The 21,417-nt window shown below is 37.4% G+C and overlaps 1 protein-coding gene across 2 annotated transcripts in view; it reads left to right on the top strand.

Moving 5' to 3' along the window:
• nbas (NBAS subunit of NRZ tethering complex) overlaps nucleotides 1–21,417 on the top strand; it is a 153,234-nt gene that overhangs the window by 5,448 nt on the left and 126,369 nt on the right. For both annotated transcript variants that reach the window (XM_039692017.2, XM_039692016.2), the window contains exons 7-18: nucleotides 2,003–2,136; nucleotides 2,854–2,987; nucleotides 6,612–6,710; nucleotides 7,141–7,279; nucleotides 10,954–11,019; nucleotides 11,168–11,296; nucleotides 12,058–12,121; nucleotides 12,512–12,705; nucleotides 14,165–14,425; nucleotides 16,859–16,984; nucleotides 17,148–17,299; nucleotides 17,373–17,510. In XM_039692017.2, the coding sequence (XP_039547951.2) occupies nucleotides 2,003–2,136; nucleotides 2,854–2,987; nucleotides 6,612–6,710; nucleotides 7,141–7,279; nucleotides 10,954–11,019; nucleotides 11,168–11,296; nucleotides 12,058–12,121; nucleotides 12,512–12,705; nucleotides 14,165–14,425; nucleotides 16,859–16,984; nucleotides 17,148–17,299; nucleotides 17,373–17,510 (1,636 nt within the window). The remainder of the gene's footprint in view (nucleotides 1–2,002; nucleotides 2,137–2,853; nucleotides 2,988–6,611; nucleotides 6,711–7,140; nucleotides 7,280–10,953; nucleotides 11,020–11,167; nucleotides 11,297–12,057; nucleotides 12,122–12,511; nucleotides 12,706–14,164; nucleotides 14,426–16,858; nucleotides 16,985–17,147; nucleotides 17,300–17,372; nucleotides 17,511–21,417) is intronic.

Here is a 21,417-nt window from a genome sequence, read left to right as displayed (position 1 = left end):
TCGAGAGCAAGTTGACTGTCTGCAACTGTAGTTAGACACATGTATACATATCTATATATGAAATAGACTTCAGCTGATGATTTGGCATAACTAACACAATACAACAACATGATGCAGTCAGGCTAACATGACACTATATTACTGTATTTTTTTTTTACTATGGTAATTTTTAGAGTTAATGAATGCAGTGTTGTGGCATCATTGATTTTTACCGTGAGTGATGACACGCTGACCGCTGCAAGATGGCGGGTACGCCGTCGTGTCTGGAGTGGTCAAAAGTGTTATCTATGTATACATATCTATTTAAATGACTACCAAATGGTAATTCTGTGATGCTTTCTGTAATTGATAAGTGAACAGCCAGCACAGACCAATACAGATAGTCATGTGTTGATTACTATGCATGGCTGCTCTGTTTTTCATCCAAACGCAATTTCCCTCAGGTTGGTTTCTTGTTGTGAGAGCACAAAGTGACTCAGCGCTTCAATCTAAGGGATATAGTTTTTTATAGTGAGTATGCTCCCAGCGGGGTGGCTTTGCTAACTTTGCATTATTTTCTTCTAAAAAGCATCCCCCCCCCCCCTTTCCCTTTTTTAATTTAAATGAGATTTACAGTGTGTGAATCTGGCCATATAGCATACAGTACACTCATCCCACAAATTCAGGCAATTTTGGGCCCGTTGTTCATCTTAGATTAATTAGCTTTTAACAGCTGAGATTTATGGACCCTGCTTAAGCATTTCCCCCACCGATATTTATCTTGCTAAGTGCCATCGTTCATTGTGAATTATTGAATCTCTCTCTATACCGATATTTCTGTCCATTTCTACCTGAATGCTTGCGTTTCCCGTTTACCTCAGGGGTCTGAATCGGATTGATGATACGGTTGCTATGGCGACCACTGGCTTTGATGTACACTGAGGAGTCGTGTGCATCTGATCTCAGCGGTGCGGCTCGGACCAAAGCCGAAATGCTTTTAATCAAAAGTCTGCTTCATTAACCCCCTCTTGTCTGATGAACGGTGTCTGGATGGTATCGAGCGTGCATTTTGAAGCTCTCTGTATGTAGGCTGTTAGGATGAAACGATTGCTAGGCCCTGAAGCTGTTGTATCATGCGGCTGGTGTTCAAGTGTTACTTTAGTGTTTAAGTATACAGATTTTATCACGCTGGGCTTTTGAACTTTAATCGAAAAGCCTTGGGCTCATCCTGCACTGAATCGGTGCTGTTTGACTGCAGTGAATGGTTTGATTTCGCCACTATTGACCTTGGAGGTTTCTAAAAAAATGTTTTGGCCTCACAGACTGATGTTAAATTTACTTTTCTTTAAAAATGAACCCATCTGCAAAGAGATTATTCTGAAACTTTGCATAATAGATTAATAACTTTAAACACTTTAAATATTAAACTTTCTCCCCCCCCCCCCTAAATCTTAATTTACTTATAATTGTAATTTTAATAAAAATACATAAAAAATGCAGTCAATATAAATATACCTCTTCTTGAACATGTTTTTAACTGTATTTAAAATTACCATAAGAAAATCCATATTAAAAGAATGAAGTTATTTTCTGAGGGCTGAAATATACTGTATATTTAAAAAAAAAAACTTTTATTCAGCTAAGATGCATTGAATTGATCAAAAGTGATCGTAAAGACATTTTAAATTTGGTTTAAAAGATTTCTATAAAAAATGCTGAACTTTTGAATTTTCTAGTGAGAATTAAATTGTCGTCAAACAATGATAATAGCGAATTAGCATATTAGAATAATTTCTGAAGGATCATGTGAAACTAAAGACTAGAGTAATGATGCAGCTTTGCCATCACAGGAATAAATTGTATTTTAAAATATATTAAAAACAGTTATTTAATAATGTATTATTTTCAATGTGTTTTTACAGGGGTTTTTTTTTTATCAAATTGATGCTTACTGACATATTTAAAGTCTTTCTCCCAATACATTTAGTACTACAGTATATTTGTGTTCTCCTTCCTGCTTCAGTTCCCAAGGATCCAAACGCTCATTGGCGCAGGGTAGCGTGGAGTCATGATTGTGCTCTGCTGGCATACGCTGACAGCACCGGTACGGTCCGAGTATTTGACCTGATGGGTAGCGAACTCTTCGTTATACCACCGGTATGTCACACGTTCTGTATTTATCACCTTATGTCATACTCTCTGTCTGTCCTTTCCTCAGTCAGTCATTCTCTCTTTCACACGCCATCACTTGTCATTGATTCCACTTTTTGTGCACAGTAAGACCACTCTTTTTTCAGTATAAGTGATAGCTGTAATGACTGGCTCCTAATGACTGAATTTCAGGCTTGTGTGCTTTGCCCTCTGGCTCTCTGCAGTGCTGGGCTCTTCTCTCATTCTCTCGCTCTTTTTCTCTCTCCATCCGTAGACCAGGCAGGCCTGACCCTCTCGGGAGGGGGCTTTTCCCTCTCTGCTGCCCAAGCAAGGAACACATTTTCTGGTTCCCTTCAGCTCTAAGCCCACTGATGCCCTTGGAGGACATTTGAGGAGTTTCTCTATCAGAAAGAGAGCTCTCGTGCCCCTTTACCAATTTTCAATCCCCCCTCTGTGTTTCTTTTGATTGCACTGCTAGAGAGGTCTCAGTTAGTATATTGCTGGCCCTTTCTCTCTCTGTCTGGCTCTCATCCTCCCCCGCAATACTCTACACTCTTCCATCTCTCTGTCAGAAACTATTAGTTTAGTCTCACAAGATGCCCTCTCTCTATCAAAGAGTCTCTGAGTGTAATGAACTGTATGACTCCATATATTTTTTGTCACTTTCAAACTCTGCTTCCATCTCTATCTTTTTGATGTTTTTCTTTTCGTCTGTCTCCCTAGGCCATGAGCTTCCCGGGAGATTTTAGCTATGCGGCAGCCGGTCTGATGTTCTTGGAATACACCGCCAGCGCCCAGTGGTCAGCGGAGCTGTTGGTCATCACCTACAGCGGTCAGCTCAAGAGTTATCTGGTCAGGTATGCAGAAAGCAAGGTTGCCATTTTATACTACGACAAAACTATTGATTGAAAAATATTTTGTAGAGTGAAAAATGCAAAGCAAACAAAAACTAAAAAAATAGCCCTAAATAAATCTTAGTTTATATATTAAACACAAAATTATGTAAATAAATTATAATTTAATGTAAATTATATATGAAAATAATAATAGTAGTTAAATATAGGGCTGTCACAATACTTTGTGTCACTATATATTACAATGCAAATTTGTAAGAATATGCATCGTGGATAGTGACGGTATGGTTCATGGTTCACCCAAAATTAAAATTTCTGTGTGAGAAAAAAACATTAATGTAGTTCAGTGACTAAAACTCTGTAAACTTAAACTACTATATATAATATTGAATATATAATAATACAATGGGGTAATTTTTGTCTTATGTTGCCAGTAAAAAGTGGCCTACATTGTTTTAAATATATCTAGGCACTAGTAGGTATATTCGCACTAGTAGTGAGAGATTGCAAGCATATTCGTCTAAAATAATTCTGTATTTTAAGCCTCGGAATCAAATATTTTTATTTTGGTGTAACCTTTGTCCTGTGTGTTGAGTTACCAGCACCAAGTCCAAGCCTATACATTTACACCCACAATGTAATACCAAATTTAGCATTTTTATCAACAGCCCATTTTGTTTTGTTAACTTTTTACCATATGTCTTGGAGTTCAGTATGTGATAGGAATCGAATCATGGCATGAGAGTACTGCAAAAAAGTCCATGTTCAGTTTTTGTTCATTTATTATAAAGGCTGTGCAGCTATTATGTTGATCATTGATTTGAATGTGAGGAGGTGTGGTTTAATCTGAGTTCGCACGAAAGCGGATCATATTTTTCCGTTCGGATCCTGAGGGAATGTTAAAGTCTTGCAGTCTTACCTGTAAAGCAGTAAAATAAAATAGATTAAAATCTCTTTCTGCAGCGTCTTCACTTTGTGAACTGCAGAATAGAATATTTGTGCTCTTGATTGGCAACTGATGGTATTAAACTTTAAATTAAATGGTATTAAATTCATTATATTATCATTATTATTATTGTGTCACTTATTCACTGTTTAGATTGATGTATGGCTGCTACATTATATTTTATGTGCATTTGATTATTGTTATTCAACAATATTAAGAGTACAACTGCTTGCTCTTCATTACTTTCGTAGTAATTGGACATCAAAATGTGGTAATCGACCCTCTTAAACGGTTGGCATCATAATAGTAATTAGTGCAGTACAGTTCCTTAAGTACCATTACATCCCTATTAGATAAAGGGAAATATGAAAATCAATGTCTATATTAATATTGGTGGAGAGTAAACTGTTCATGCAAATATAGAGCCCATAACATAGAAAATTATATCACACATAAAATAGCCAAGAGAGTCAGAAAAGTGGATTAAAGATCCATTGTTTTTAATGTTTTTTTGCTGAAAAAGCACAAGCCTAGCCCTTAGACAAGTCTCATGCAGACAAAAAAATTTGCCAAGGCTAGAATCTGATTTGCTGGGTTTATGCAGTTTTGTTTATCCTGGTTTTTAAATTGTAAAGTTGCCAAATTCTTATCAAGAGTTTTGGAGGATAATGGAGGATAAGCAAGCACTAATCCTCAATGTGTTTAAAGAGTGTTAGGGGATGTTATATAGTAAGAATATTTGTGTTGTAATACATGGATCAAACATTTAAAGATTTTGGAACAAGACCACCAGAGAAGATTCTGATGATTCAGATGCTTGGAGATTCTCTCCAACCTAATTCTCTTTGACTCTTCCAGGGCCAGATATTCTGCAACTAAACCCCAAAGTCTGTGCCTTGTTTAAATCTGTACTGAGGGGGAGGCTTAGCTTTGAGTATTAAAAAATTGCCTGCAGTTTCCAGTTTGTAATTCTTTGTTTAATCAGTCAGCGCAAGTTTTTTAAAGTTTCCATCGATGGAAAATCTGCTTTATTCCCCCTAAAAACTTGTCTGTATGCTTTGAAGCTCTGAAGAAAGCTCTTTCCCATTCCCTCCCTCATGTTGTTAAATGGAAGTGTTTGAAAACTTCCTCAAAGTAAAGCAATTGCAAAGTAATTTAGAAATGCTGGACTAAAGTTGGACTAAATGGTTCTTTTAAGAGCATTTTTGTCACAAAGCTTCTTGAGAAACTAAATTCGCTCTATGAAATCACACACAAAAAAAAAATCACTCAAATTGACTTTATGCACAGCTGCACTACTTCCTGAAGTTAAGCCAGCTCCTTGTTTCCTGTATGCCATTATTGGCCAAACTTGATTAATTCAGGTGTGACTGATTATTGTTGCCGTGACTACTGAGGTCAGTCACACCTGAATTAATCAAGTTTGGCCAATAATGGCATACAGCAAACAAGGAGCTGGCTTAAGTTCAGGAAGTAGTGCAGCTGTGCATAAAGTCAATTGCTTAAATTGTATTTGCCCTTCACTCTCTGCCCTTCATTCCAATAAATTTGGCAAGTGACTATTTAGTTTTGTTGAAGGTTGAAACATGAAATGGTAAAAGCATGTAAAATATTCCTTGTTTTTTTTTTTTGACCAATGAAAATGTTGGCAGAACAAGGAAGAATCAGAACAATTAAAGGGTTAGTTCACCCAAAAATGAAAATTAAGTCATTAATTACTCACCCCTTGCTGTACCAACCCCATAAGACCTTCGTTCATCTTCCGAACACAAATGAAGATATTTTTGATTAAATTTCAAAAAATATCTTCATTTGTGTTCCTAAAATGAACGATCTTGCTGGTCTCACAGGGTTGGTACAGCATGGGGGTGAGTAATTAATGACTTAATTTTCATTTTTGGGTGAACTAACCCTCCGGTTCTTCTCGCACCACTCCGAGCGGGTTTCAAACTAGCGTTTCCGGAATGGGAGGCGGGCATGTTGACAAGGACACTGAAGACCCCAGCCTCTAGCGTCTGTCACTGATGTGTCTCTGGAGGCCAGGGCTGTGAGGTTTTACTCAGAGTTCTTACAAGCTGGCCTACATTACACACATCCCCCTAAACCTCATTCTCAACCGGGTCACTGCACCAATGTAACCCCTCCAGTTCTACTTTCACCACTACAAGCGGGATTCGTACGAGTGTTTCAGACATGTGAGACGGGCACGCTAACAAGGACTCTAAAGAAAAGGACATCTCTATAACTAGTAGGGCTGAGCGTGAGGCATATATAGAGAGCCCAATGGTGGTCCCATGGTGGTCCATCGGAAGGTGAGGGGCTTGGGCTCTCTGTTCTGCCCCCCCAGTGGCCTATAGTGGCCCCCCAGTCATTGAGTCTGTAAAAAAAGCCAACAAACTGAAAAAATAAAACCATATTTTATATTAGGTAATATGTAATATAATCTTGTTTTCAATAAAATTGGTATCAGAAAAAGCATCGTTCTGGACCCAGTATCGGATACCCGGCCCTAGCACCTCTTGAGGCCAGGGGAGTGATGTTTTACTCACACAGCTCTTACTTATACATTAGACTTGCATCTAATTGATTATTCTCTTGAACCACAGGGTTTTATTAATATGGTTTGGTAAAGACTATTATAATGTTGATGCATTGATTTCTTGTTCCTGTTTTACTCTCAGTGTTGGAACCAATCAGGGATTTCAAGAAAATCACACCTTCAGTTTTTCTGGCCACTATTCCAATGGCATTACCACTGCAATCTATCATCCTGGCCACAGGTGAGACCCCCATCTCAAAGCTGTTTTTTGTTGCGTGTGACTGTCACAGGGGTGTTTTTCTCTAAGAGTGAACCCAAAATCAGCTGGCATAACTCAACCTTTGGATCACACTTGAATAGTATTATTGTCACTATACATGTTTGAAATGAAATTCACTTTGGCTTGTGTTTTAGGTAGTGCTTATTGTTTTTTTTTTCAAAGAAAAAAATAGTGAGGACATTAGCTGCCACATGGGGGCAGTCTTTATATATTGTTTTGTGAGGTGTGTGTGTGTGCATTTATTTGTATGTGCTACTCAGATTAGATCCCGTTCCTGTTTCATCAGACCCTCATGGACCACTTTGGCCTCATAAGAGGGTTGAGGTGCTCTGTGCGTAATGTGTGTGTTTTCCTCTGACTAATGCTGCTGATGTGTTTTTCTGTTTGTCAGGTTGCTGTTGGTGGGAGGATGTGAGTCTGGAGACATTGGTGTGTCCAGAGCGAGCCGTTGCGGGATCACAGCATGGAGGGTGTTGTCAGGGTCGCCTCACTATAAACAGGTCACCAGTTATGAGGATGACATTACTGCAGTGAGTAGGCCTGTCACAATTATGAAATTTGGCTGACAACTACTTGTCTAAAAATTAATTGCAGTTATGCTGATTAATTGGGTTTTGACGAATATGCCGATTAAATGTCTGTTTTAGAGCTTGGTCATACTTTTTAAAAAAAATAATTGTGTGCTTCATTCATTAAATAATTGTGATGAATTTAATCCTTTGTAAGTTATCATTTTGCAGTGTAATATTACAGTTAACACCTTTAAATATTTCGTAAATGTATTCAAGAGCTATGACAATTTTTTATTATACTTAGTGAGAGTATCAATCAGCAGCTAAAAGTATTTCTTGAAAAAATCTGCACTGTAATTTTATAAAATCTAAACATGTTAATAAAAGTATTAGTATTCAATTAGTAAAAATTAATTCAGGTATTCATACATTTACCAATTTTATATTTCTGTGAATGTAAAGAATTCAGAAGTGTATATATTTAACTCCACTTCATTACACACAATTAATATACAATTAAATAATAACACTGCACTGATTGAATACTGAATGGAGAATGATTGACAGCCTCAGAGGAGGGAATATGAGTTTCTGTAAACTTAAATTTAGTGATGTACATAGACTTTTGTCCCTCACGTTAAGCTATGTAATGGCTTCAAATGACTTTGAATATATTGCTGCAAAACTTAATTAGTACTTGTCTATTTCTTAGGGTGGCCATTTCCATAACACAAAGAAAAGAGGACACTTTGCGGCATTTAGTGAGGCAAGAATAATTGCATAGGACTCTGGTGTCGCAACTACAATACTATTTTGTCCATCAAATCGATGGTATCATGATACAGTGATGCTGAAACTCTATTCATTGCCAGACAATTTGATCTACGATTGTTTTATGGATACTTGTTTACACTTTGTACAGCACTTTGGCCAACAGCTGTTGTTTTTCAATTGGCTCTACATTTACATTTATTCATTTAGCAGACGCTTTTCTCCAAAGCGACTTACAAATGAGAACAATGGAAGCAGTTAAACTAACAGTAGGACAACAATACGTAAGTGCTATGACCCCTCTCAGTTTAATTTAACACAGTTTTTTTTTTAAGAAGAGAAAAGAGAAAGTGTTAGTATTACTGGATCAAGTGCTGTCGAAAAAAGATACCTCTTCAGCAGTTTCTTAAAAGTGACTACTGACTCAGTAGCTCTGGTTGAGTTTGGCAGATCATTCCACCAACAGGGAACAGTCATGGTAAAGGTCAGAGAAAGAGATTTTGTGCCTCTTTGAGATGGTATCACAAGATGACAATCGCTAGCAGAGCGCAAGTTTCTGTGTGGCACATAATCTGAAGTTGTGAGTTTAGGTAAGAGGGAACAGTGCCAGTGGATGTTCTGTTGGCAAACATCAGTGACTTGAATGTGAGCGGCAACTGGCAACCAATGCAATTTTGTGAGGAGAGAAGTGACGTGTGCTCTCTTCGGCTCATTAAAGACCACTCTGGCTGCAGCATTCTGGATCAGTTGTAGAGGTTTGACCGAGCAAGCTGGAAGACCAGCCAGGAGAACGTTACAATAGTCCAGTCTGGATAGAGAGAGTAGAGTTGTGTCTGGTAGAGCTGTGTCACTTCAGCGTTGCAATGATAGGAAAAGCCATGTTTCTGAATCACAGATCCTAGAGATGTCTTGTAGATGGAGAAGAGGAGTGATCCAAGCACTGAGCCCTGACTCCTGAGGCACCCCAGTAGCTAGATGTTGGGTCTTAGATGCTACACCTCTCCAGGACACCCTAAAGCAGGGGTTCTCAAACATTTGGAGCCGGTGACAAAAAAAAAAATCCAAGGACCCCCTCATATTTATAACTGTGATTGAGCACAAAGTTGATGTGTGAGCAGATAATGAAATATTTTTGCACAAATGGTCGCCAGTGCACCCAGGGTCCTACAATATATGCAGGAATTTCTAAATAGCCTACTGAGGTCCTTAAAGTAATCTTGCTAGGGATCACTTAGGATCAATTTTGACTTTTACAAGCTGTAAGTCTGCTGAAGCAGCTCAGACGAGAAGGTGATGTACAATATCCTTGCAGCACCAAATTAAGTTAATATTAGGCAATTATTTCACAACTTTCATTATATACTTAGAAATATTACAGCGGTCCAGACCTTGGGGACCTCAATTGTGGGTATAGCCCTATCCCTATGCACTTATATTTTGATAATGATCAGACTTCTAATGTCAAATCTAGCAGTGCTCGAACTGACACATTATGCACGCACGCGAGACGCCAGCGCGATTACTTGGGATTTTTTCCTCAGCAGTGGAAACAAAGGAATGGTCATGCGTTTAAGACAAGAGTACATCATTCAAAAACGGTAAAGTGTCCATTTTTTGTTTATGTATAGGCTACATTATAAATTACATGACACGCATTTGGTCATTTATTGGGTTTTCTTAGGTTACTACTTGAGGAGTAGATTTTTTTGGGATTGTTGCTAAAGTTTTGCTTAGGATGTTGGTTCCTATGGTCCACTATGGTTCCTAACTTCCTAGGGTCTTGCTATGGTGGTTTGAGTCGTTGCTTAGGTGTTTGTGGTCTAGCGTGTACAGTAGCAGTGTGGTTGCTTGGGTATTAATTAGGTTTTAAGGGTTGTTTCTAGGGTGTTGTTGTGGTGTTCTGGATGGTTGATACTTGCTATTAATGTATTGCTGATCATTTTTAAAGCTATTAGCACATCTTTCCTCAGCAATTTCCCAAACTCAAAGTATTTTCAATGGTTGCTTTTATATTGCATTTTATAAGAAGGTTACTAACTCTTTAGTAGTCCTTTGTTTATATATACATTTGTATTATATGCAATACATAATCTCACATCTCTGTGTTTTACAAACCTGAAACCACAGGCTCATTTCTGTTTTTCTATAAGGTTGTAAAGGTTTTATGTAGTGAGCTCTGGAAGCTACATTTAGAAGAGCTTTAATGCTGAGGCTTCTTACTGTACGTGTCCATTGGTATGACTTCATGCACATAGTTATGATGAGAAACTTCTTGAATGTCCTGATTGAATTGGTGGAACCTGTATTGATAATCTTCATATTTATTTTATATTAAATTATTTATTTAGGTCTTTGGCTCTTCGCTTGATATAGTGTTATTGAACGTGCGAAAGATCATCATGGTGGGGTATTCAGTTTGATCACCATGACTCTCCATGATCTCTTACACACCTTAAACTTGCTGCTGAAAGGTCTGTGAAAGACCAAAAAACATCAGTAAAGCAACACTTTAGATTTTTAGATAGAATTTTTAAACGACAGAGAGAACTAATCAGTTTGCAAAGACTATGCCAATCAAAGCTCATTTTTGGGAAGACATACAAGAGAAATACACTAAGAGAAGAAAGAGAGAAGGAGATGGATATGAAAGAGGAGGTTACTGTACCCAGAATGAATTCATACGAATTGGGCAAAAATATATTGACGCAAAATGTGGTGAAGGGGGGCCCAGGGCACATCATCCGTCAATTACTGGTCCAAGTTGGTCTACCATCTTGGATCAGTACAGTATAAACCAGTTACCAGTTTAACCTGGATATTTCTGGAAATTTTACTAATGTAACAAACAAATATTAGTATGTAGATGCATCCATAATATTCATGAAGAACGTTATTAATCATAATTTCCTTTTCTTATTTAGTCCCAGAGGCGAGGATTCTTCAGGGTGCCCAGCTTTCGACTTTTCTCCAGGCGTGACCATGAACAGGTGACTCGCGTTGGTTTTTGTGTTGCCCTGTCTCTCTGGGCCACTATGACAGAAAATAAAACAGAATGCCAAAGCTCAATTTCATTCTGCTACAAAAACTCTCTGAATAAACAGTGCAATGCCTAATTGAATGTGTATGTTTACTCAGGATGGCGTGTTCAGAATGAGTCTCTCTCCTGATAGCACAATGCTGGCTGTGATCCACTTCTCTGGCAGTCTCAGTCTCTGGAATATTCCATCATTCAAGCTGAGAGGCAGCTGGAAACAAGAGGAACAAGTAATAAAATCACTTTTTAGAGACTTAAAGCTGAAGTGTAAACAATTCTCTGCCACTATTCTAATCAATGGGATTTACCAAAATCACGGGGGGTTTTAAACAGGTTTCTCACTTGCCTGCCATTGGTTAGGCAATAAAATAGTCACACCCCTAAATTCACACCACTGTCTGCAATTTTCATTTCATGCTGACTAAATGTGTACTCCTTTAGCAATTTGTTACGCAGACACCTAGAACACTACTCGCACTATTTAAATTACAAAACGTAAATGCATAAGTATGCAAACTGGGACACACTTGGAGATAAATGTAGTTTTTAGCTAGTTATTTGATTCCAAGATGGTCGCCCCCATGAGGTAACCCTCACCTCTTCATTTCAGTCTTCATTTCATGAGTGTGTACATCTTTTTAAAAATGATTTCTGTTTTTTAACATTTCATTGTGTAAAACTTGGGCAAAATGAATGGAGAGTAGAAATTATGGAGGAATTATACATTTCAGCTTCAATATTGCTTTCCAGGGCACAGCTAGAAATGAACACACCTTTTAACAATATGTCATAAAATGATTTGTTTGTTCTTGTCTATGCATGCTTGTTCATCTTTTTTCCTCTTTTGTTCAAACCTTCTGATGTCATGCTGCTACATTCCTCTGATTTACCCACCACTTTGTGTTCAGAATGCATTCTGTCACTTTAGAAACAAAACCTATCCCAGCTATCCCTTTTTACCCTCTCTCACTTGCTCTTTTTTTTCCTTTAGCCGGGATTTGATGAGATCAACCCAGAATGGAAGACTTCGCTGGAGAAGAGAAAGAAGATAAAAGGTAGCTGGACTCTCAACTATGGATGTGTATCTACTCCTACACTTACCTAGCACTATTAATTATGTAGTGAGTTCAGACAGAGGGGGTGGGTGGGAGGGAGGGAGAAGAATGCTTTAATAAAACCCTGCATCTTGTGTCTTTGTGGAGGGGTGTTAAATTCAGACAGTGACATTTTGATTGTGGGTTTAGATCACACGTTTTCATAAAGCTTGTCTCCGGTTTGTGCTTTCTTTTCTGTTTCCTCTTTGGAAATTATGCTTCTAAGTCATCTATCACGTTTAGCTGTGGAATGGTGACTTTGAAAGAAGGAATGTCTGTGAAATGTTTTATTTATGATATTTAGATTTGTTTTCCTTTGGTGGTGTGCTCAACACCTGTCTCTCTCCTCAGATAAAGAGCAATATCAGTCTCTGTTAGATGTGAGCTGGTGGAGTGAGACTGCTTTGATTTTAGCCCGCTGTTCTGGAGCCCTCACTGTGTCTTCTGTGCGGACACTCAAAAACCTACTCGGGAAGTCCTGCGAGTGGTTTGAACCCTCACCGCGAGTCACCTCAGCCCATGATGGGGGATTCCTCAGTTTGGAGGTGTGTGTTTCTACATGGATTAGTTTTAACCAGTGTCAAATATTGAATATTCCGGATATATTTGTGATGATTTTGGTGGTGGTATAAAATTGAGAAACATTAATTTTTTTGTTTTTGCTTTTTCACAGAACACACATTTTTTTGTTAGTTTTTTTTTTATACTTTTTTTTTTTTTTTTTTAGTTCGTGATTGTGAAGCACTTTGAGCTGTATTAAACTGTGCTATATAAATAAACAAACACATAACCAAAAAAAAAAAAAAAAACTATGAAGGCTCTATCATTAAAGGGATACTCCACTTTTTTGGGAAATAGGCTCTGAAAAAACTGAAAACACATGCATTAGACTGAAAAAACATGCATTATTAATTTTAGCTAGTTTTGGATTGTCATCCTGCTTAAATCCTCTCTGTAATATTTAATCATTTTAACATGGATGCATTACATTTGACCAAAAGTGACAGTAAAGAACATTACATTCATCGTTACATTTTTTTTCTTACATTTCAAATAAATGCTCTTATTTTGTTATTTTAAGTTGTTTTGTTTTGACCAATTAAATGCAGTCTTTGTGTGCATAAGAAACCACTTTCATAAACATTTTAAAAACACTTCCTGACTCAAACTTTTGAAATATAATATAATTAGGGCTGTCAAAATTAATTAATTCAAAAAATAATCAATTCAGTTAATGTTGCATCCTTTCTTTCAGTATTTTTAAAATATACAAACATATTAAAAACTTTATGCGAAATTTGCGATTAATTTTATGTTTTAATCAATTGACACCACATGATATACTATAATATCATTCATCAGTCCTTGTGACACTTGCTTCTCCATCCAGACTGCAGTCTTTCATTCGTAGCCGGTTATGGCAGAGTAATTACTTTTGTAAAGGAAGTCGTGTTACTCAGACACTCTCTCTCTATCTTCGGGCCATCATCATAAAAGTGCTTTACCGCTCCTCATCCTCTGATAAGAAAAAAAAAACTCATCTCTTCCGTCTCCACCTCATTGTTTTTTGACGCTTTCCACTGATGTAAAGCTCTCACAGCTAGAGAGATGTGAACCTGGAGGCGAGTACAGAGGGATAGGAAAAGGAGAGTGAGAACATTAGAGAGATGTCGGGTTTTATTCTGGCTATATGTTCGGTTGACGGTTTCCTCACTCCATAGGGAAATGCAGCACCCAGCTGCGGTGTCGACTGTGTGAAGTTTGTTTGATAGGTTTTGCAGAGTGAGAAAGAGAGAAACAAACAGGTAGTGCCAGGAAAATGCGTTCGAGTCCTGAAGAAACAGGGTTTGTTAGACTTCAGAAGTCACTAATCAAAATGATCTAATTTAGTTTTTTTTTTCTAAAATAATCAAAGGATTGAACTTTTTTTAACGTTTTGTTTGTCCTTGAGTCAGCCAACCAAATCTTTTTAATCTCTTTCTTTTGATCCCTTTGTCCTCTCAGTGTGAGGTAAAGCTGGCCCATAAGCGTTCTCGTCTGGAGAGCAGCATGACGGGTGAAGAGGACGATGGAGAGGATGACTCCGACTCGGATGAAGAGACCTCGGCGAAGGCACGTTATTTTGGATATGTGAAGCAGGGCTTGTACTACGTGACTGAGATGGAACGTTTCGCCCCTCCCAGAAAACGGCCACGCACCGTCATCAAGAACTACCGCCTGGTCAGCCTGAGGTCCACCACGCCAGAGGAGCTCTACCAGAGGAAGGTGGGTTACTATATCAACTTTACATAGTGGAACCGCCCACCTCTCCAAATAAATAAACATTTGGACATTAACTATGGTTTGTGAATTAATATTATTTTATTTATTTGTCATCCAGTCTATGGTGTCATCTAGGGCTGTCAAAATTGTTCAAAAATGACATTTGAATATTCCCTCTAATAAAAAATGCATATTTTTGAACATCTGAGTGCGCATTTTGTCAATGAAGCGCATCACGTCAATAAAAAGACATTTAGAGACATTAATACTTGTATAGGTAGTTTAATTTTAAATATACTTGACAACGTATTACCTATCGGTACACAAAAACAAGTAAATCAACTAATGGCCAAGACCGCAGACCTCACTGTCGATCATTCACTCGGACTCACAGGCACTCTTTCTCTCTCTTGCCCTCACCCTCATGATCTCTGCGCATAATGATTTAAATTAACAACAATAAACAAATATAGAGAGCTGATCAAGCAATTGGCAGTCGTGACTCTTGCCCCAAATATAGCAGGCTTCATTCAGTGATTGAAACTAATATTATTAACATTAATTGAAGTGTTCCAGTATATAAAACCGAGCTGTGCTGTGGTAAACATGGAACTTTTCCATGACATGAAATGTTAAATAATCAAACCAGTGGAAGCCTGCAGTGCATGAAACTGCTGTATCTAACCTAATATATATTTCGTCAGTACAGTGAGCCTACACTTTAGTAATGTTCCCTCAGGCAGCGCGCCCACTCGCAGCAGACAGCCGTGCCCTCGTGTATTTTTCCACATTCGAATACCTTCGAGATTCAGATTTGTAAAACTATTCGAATATATATTCGAATTTAGAATGTTCGCTGACAGCCCTAGTCATCTTAAAGCTTCCATTAAGAAAAGAAAAAAATCAAAAATGTATGAAACAAGATGAGCACTGTAACAATATTAGTGCGGTCTTGTTTTGGGTTCAAGGCTCTGTACTTTTTTTTTTTGAAGCCCAAAGTGAGCTGAGCCGGCTGTCGCCATCTTGGCACTGCGGGTCACTCCCGGATAAACCAAAATGGGCAAAGAGGCAGGTTTAGCTGAGGTGACGTGACGGCTAAAAGACAAAGTAGTGACAGCGGCGGCAATCCTCACTCAAGTGGTCACGCCTTTAATTATGCAGAACTTTAAGGCTTAATAGAATTTAAATGGAACTATTTAAAGTTAAATAAATATTCACACAGTTGTCATAAAGGGCAAAATTAGCTATATAGACTTTTGTCTGTTAACTTTGTATATTATTTTGTATATGGGATTGACTCCTTTTTGGAGCCTGTCTCTAGTGGTCAGTCTATGGTTTGCAGTTTAAGTCACTTCCATGTTGGATTCAAGAGAGGGACAGGATGGTTTCCACTTGGCTTTAATAAGGGAAAGAACTGAAATCACATGAAGTATTGGGAATGACATAATCAAATTAAAAACAACACATGAATATAAACCTATAAAGGAGCAGGAGCTGTTGATCAGTTAAACATGATTATTTAAAAATGAAGTTGAAAAAATGTGGATTGACAGCTTCAACAAAAGCATACATTATTGATTAATAACCTTGTACCTCACAGTGGATACCGATACTTAATATCGGCAAATACTTGATATTCAATGACTCGGATCGTATAGGGGGCACAAGAAATTTGATGGGGACAGATCTAATTTGTACTCCTCTGAGAAATATCAATGAATCAAAATTCAGTTTTAGAATATTTAGACATAGAGCCCGACCGATGTGGATTTTTGGGTGCTAATATCGGCTAATATTATTTATGTGTATATTATAATACAGTAGCAATATTATGTATGTGTATATAGTATAGTACCAGTCAAAAGTTTGGACACACTTTCCTATTGGTGTGTACTGTGTACAAACTTTTGACGGGTACTGTATATATTAATGCATCTTAAGTATCTTGCTCAGTTTCTATCTCAGTCTCAAGTATGTTTTTTTGCCATTAAAATAGCTATTGAAGTTAATAAATATAATGGTTTTCACAAGAATAACAATTCACGTTACATGATTGAGTGGACTAGGACGATTACGTAGACCTTGAAGATTACCTAGCAACATCATCACAAGCTCATTAATATTTATGAGCACAGCATTTTACATATAGTGACATCACAAGGCTCCCATCGTCAGCCTCTTCCTCTTTAAAACTCAGTCCTTGCTTACACTCTGAAGAATGAACTGTGGAATAAAAGCGAGAGAAAGATGAATGTGAATTAGGTGAAATAAAATATGCTAACCTGAAAGTAACAACCGCATTTTGCGAGATACCGCAGATCCTTATAGATTTACTTTGTTGCTGTAATATTAACAGGCAATAACAGTTTTGTGTGTCTTAGGCGGACCATTAATAAGATGTAGAGGTTTATCTGGTGGGTGTGTTTGTGTTCTCAGATTGATAATGAGGAGTATGGAGAGGCTCTCTCTCTGGCTCAAGCATATGGTCTGGATTCGGATCTCGTCTATCAGAGACAGTGGAGAAAATCTACCGTCAGCATCGCTTCCATTCAGGACTACTTGGTAGGAGTCATTCTGTTACCACAACATTTGCAACATTGAAACAACCTATGAAACACTTGTCTTCCAATGGGAATGACACCTAAAACAAAGCACTTAAATTGACTTAACTGAACATTTCTGACTAAAATTGGTGTCACCCCCCCCCCCCCCCCCAAACACACAGAGTAAGATAAAGAAAAGATCATGGGTGCTGCATGAGTGTGTGGAGAGGGTTCCAGAGAATGTGGATGCAGCCAAAGAGCTCCTGAAGTACGGCCTGAAAGGAACTGACCTTGAAGCATTGATCGCCATCGGGGATGGGGAAGACCAGGGCAGGTGTGTGATTCACTTACACAGATTTGCATATCTCCTCTTTGGCTGTTTGTTAACCAGGATGTATCTTGCGTAGATTCATCTTGCCAGGTGATTTGGACGTGGACGATGCTTCATATGAAGACTTCCTGTCCATGGAGGAAGAGATGGAGCAAAGAAAAGAGAGGGAAGCCAAGAAAAGACAGGAGCTCCTCAAGAAAGTGGAATTTAGCAAGTAGGCACACACACACAAACTTTGTTTCGCTATCTTTGTGGGGATTCTCCATAGGTGTACTGTATATTCTATCCCCTTACTCTAACCCTACCCCTAAACCATAATTTTTATATTTTCCAAAAAATATATATTTATTAATCCATTTCCCTCACAGCATAGGTGACTTCAGGTTTTACTATCCTTGTAATGTAATCTAAACCAGACGCACACACACACAATCATTGTAAGTTGGTTAGATGTTATTCATATACTTAACTACATAATTTTAGAATTATCTAGTCAGTTGCTTAAACGGTTGTCTAGAGGAAGCCCTTTTAAATAAGCTGTTTAAATGCCTACATGTATAACATTTATTTTTCCAACGTTTAGGAGTACAGAGCTTTCTGATGCCTTTCAGCCCAAACATTATAATCCCCTTGAGAGGGAATGAAATATTAAGGCAGCTAATCATTTTCATGAATAAAGATCATTTTATACTATTTAAGGGACATATTTTATGGAGATTTAAATAATCAAGCAAAAAAAAAAAAATAATTTTAATTTGTCACTGTATTACATTTATTCATTTAGCTGATGCTTTTTTTATTAAAGCAAAAAAAAAAAAAAGAAAATATTTTCTTGAAATATTGTTAATATCTAAATGAAATATTTTTGAATGATGCATTGCAGGGTCTATATATCTTTTTCTGTCCACTATTAGAGTGACTTTAGATGTATACGTTTTGTAGATGTATTTATTTGTGGATAAATCGGTAAACAAATCAATTTATAGATACAGTTTTGAATAATCTAACTGTACAAAATAAAATGGAAACATTTTAGATTTTTTTAATTTATTTTTTACTATTCACAGTATTAAAAATACATTTTGTTGAATCTTTTTTTTTTTTGTCCTCGCAAATTTTCCATAGACCTTTGTGGCACCCTAGTTTGAGAACTAGCACTCACTAGCATATAGAGGTGGTATTAAAGCCACAAAACTCGTATTTTGATTTCATGGCATCTTTAAAAGTTGGACTGTTTTTAATTTGACTTAATAACTTTTTTAAAACTGAATTATCCTGAATAGTTTTACCGTGCAATCTGCCCAAGAGCTGAAGCACAGCATGCTCTCAGCACGCTAATTAAAGCACCACCACTAAAATGTAATGATAAAAAGAAAGAAAGGGGGAAAAAAAACTTACAGATAAACTAGTCGACCTCACTAATGCGCTAGTTGGTTGTTTGATGCGACCCACCCCCTAGTAGTCTCATAAAGCTCATGAGGAAGTTAAATTCAGTGGAAGAGATCTAGGAGACAACACAGGTGGGAAGGGAGAGAAAGACCGGGAGACCGATAAAGAGAAGCGAGAGGAAGAGGTGTAGGATAAAATTAAAGCCGTTTATAGATTTATTTCTAATCTGCATAAGGTAATTTATGCCTCTGTTGTGCTTTGCCCAGGAGGCCCTAATGAAAGAGCCCTCGGTTGATCACAAATTATGAACGCTCACCCACTCGATAGGGTGGAGGGAGGAAGATGTAAACAAAAAAAATCATAGATTGGCTAACATTTGCTGTAAACACTGCACTAATCAAAACACACTTGTTTACACACAGAAAAAATTGCCTAATTTTTCATAGCGTAACTCAGTTAAACGCACGCACACACACACTCTTCATGCATATCACACAGAACTGTATCTAATTTGCACTTAATTACTGTACGCTTCCGCCAGCGGTTTGACACCAGAGTGTGTGTTTATTCCTCAGGCTGTTTGTTTTTATGCAGTCAGCATATTTAATGTGTGTGTTAATATGGCTGTTTTTGAGTGTCTCTCTGTCTGTCTGGATGATGCATGATGTCCTTTTCACTCCATCGAGGGAGGAAGATCGATTGACCAAGAGAAAACCAATGAAAAAAAGGAGAAATGTTGCCGAGACGGATAGAAAAAGAGAAACAAAGGCATTTAGTGAGCTAAAGAGAAGATAAAAGCGATAAAGAAAGAAGATAAAGCGTGACAGAGAGAGAGAACATAGACAGGCACATCAACATTGAGAAAGAGAGAGTGACTCTAATAGGGTGTACTTCAATTTCTCCTGACATTCAGCTGGTGTAATGCAACAGCAAAAAAAAAAAAGAAAGACAATCATCATTCTGTTAATATCTTTTTAACTACGCCACCATTATAGCAATGGGGTGGTATCGATCAGACCGCTGGGTTTAGTTGAAGAGGGGTGTGTTTGTTAGAAAGTTCAATGCTTTTCTTTCACCATCACAGCTACATATTTTGATAGTGATTCCCCTTAACAATGTCTGCCTGTCACTCAGACTTCAGTCGTGCAGCGATATTCTGTGTTGAAGATGACACTGCCTGCAGTTAATTCAGCTGCAGCACAGACTGCTTTCAAATCTACTATAGTTTTCAAGATCGTTTCAGCCTTATGTGTTAAATATTGTTTATAAAATGTAAAATAAAAAAAGAATACGGGAATGACCATTAGTGAAAATGGTTTTGTTTTGTGCCCCCCCTCCCCGCGTTGTAAATTATATTATCAGCATAACAATTTGAGTTAGTTTTTAATGAGACTTACTGAAGAAAATGTTATCTTTTTAAACTGCATATCAAAAAAGCACTGTTCATTAAATTACTGAAACCATGGTCAAATTATTTTTGGGGGGGTTAAATACCGTTAAATTAAGTGACACTAATGAACAACATTTTTTCCGGAATTTTTAATCCAGATGTAGTTATTTAGATTTATTGTTCAGATTGTATTTGTAACCTTAACTATTTCATATGTCTCTAACCCAGATGCTGCATAAACTTATTTTAAAAGCTGAAACAAGACATCATTAAATTTTTCTTCTTTTTGCCAGCAACATGACCTGTTTGTAAATCATGTTTGCTCATAATATGTAATTGATCCTTCAGTTTTCATGGTAATATTTACCATTTAGCTACGATTGGTTGTTTCTTTCTTATAATTTGCATGCTGAATTATGATTGGTCTTTTGATTGATCCATCTTTATTGTTGATTAGCCTCTCTCTCACCATTTCTCCTACTTTATTTGGTAGCTTTATTTTACAGCTATCATTTGACCTTGGTTAAATTAGCATTAAAGGAGTTTACTCACCCCCCATGTCATCCAAGATGTCCACGTCTTTCTTTCTTCAGTCGAAAAGAAATTAAGGTTTTTGATGAAAACATTCCAGGATTTTTTTCCATATAATGGACTTCAATGGGGACCAAACGGTTCAAGGTCCAAATGAGAGGCTTTAAACAGGCTTTAAACGACACCAGACGATGAACAAGGGTCTTATCTAGTGAAAGGATCCGTCATTTAAAAAATAAATAAAAACGTTTAAGTTTTATAAGCACAAATGCTCGCCTTGCTCTATTCTGTGATGAGCGTTCGTAACGCTCCTGTTCAAACTGGTTTATCAAAATGAACAAATCTTTTTTCGAGTCATGATTCGAAGGGTTCTAGAGAACACCCTTATTCATCGTCTGGTGTCGTTTAAAGCTGCAATGAAACTCTCTTTTGGACCTTGAACCATTTGGTTCCCATTGAAGTCCATTAAATGGAGAAAATCCTGGAATGTTTTCATCAAAAACCTTCATTTCTTTTCGACCGAAGAAAGAAAGACGTGGACATCTTGGATGACATGGGGGTGAGTAAATTATCAGCTATTTTTTTTTTAAAGTGAACTACTCCTTTAAAATATCCGTCCGTCCATCCTTCCATCCTAATTATCTTTTAGTATTTAGAGTCTTAGATTTTGTCTTAAATTTGCGGCTAGAAAGACTCAACCCTCAAACCCCGTTAAGTAGGCTTTGAGGCAAAAATGCTGTGTTGCTTAAAAGTAAATGACGCATCGCATCAGTGCCACCTTACAATTTCGACGTCAATTAGCATGCGTCTT

The sequence above is a fragment of the Pimephales promelas genome, chromosome 13, assembly GCF_988280905.1.
Source record: "Pimephales promelas chromosome 13, fPimPro1.hap1.1, whole genome shotgun sequence".
In the NCBI taxonomy this organism is placed as follows: Eukaryota; Metazoa; Chordata; class Actinopteri; order Cypriniformes; family Leuciscidae; genus Pimephales; species Pimephales promelas.
The sequence above is the reverse complement of the archived record's forward strand: the minus strand, read 5'-3'. Positions and strand labels throughout refer to the sequence as shown.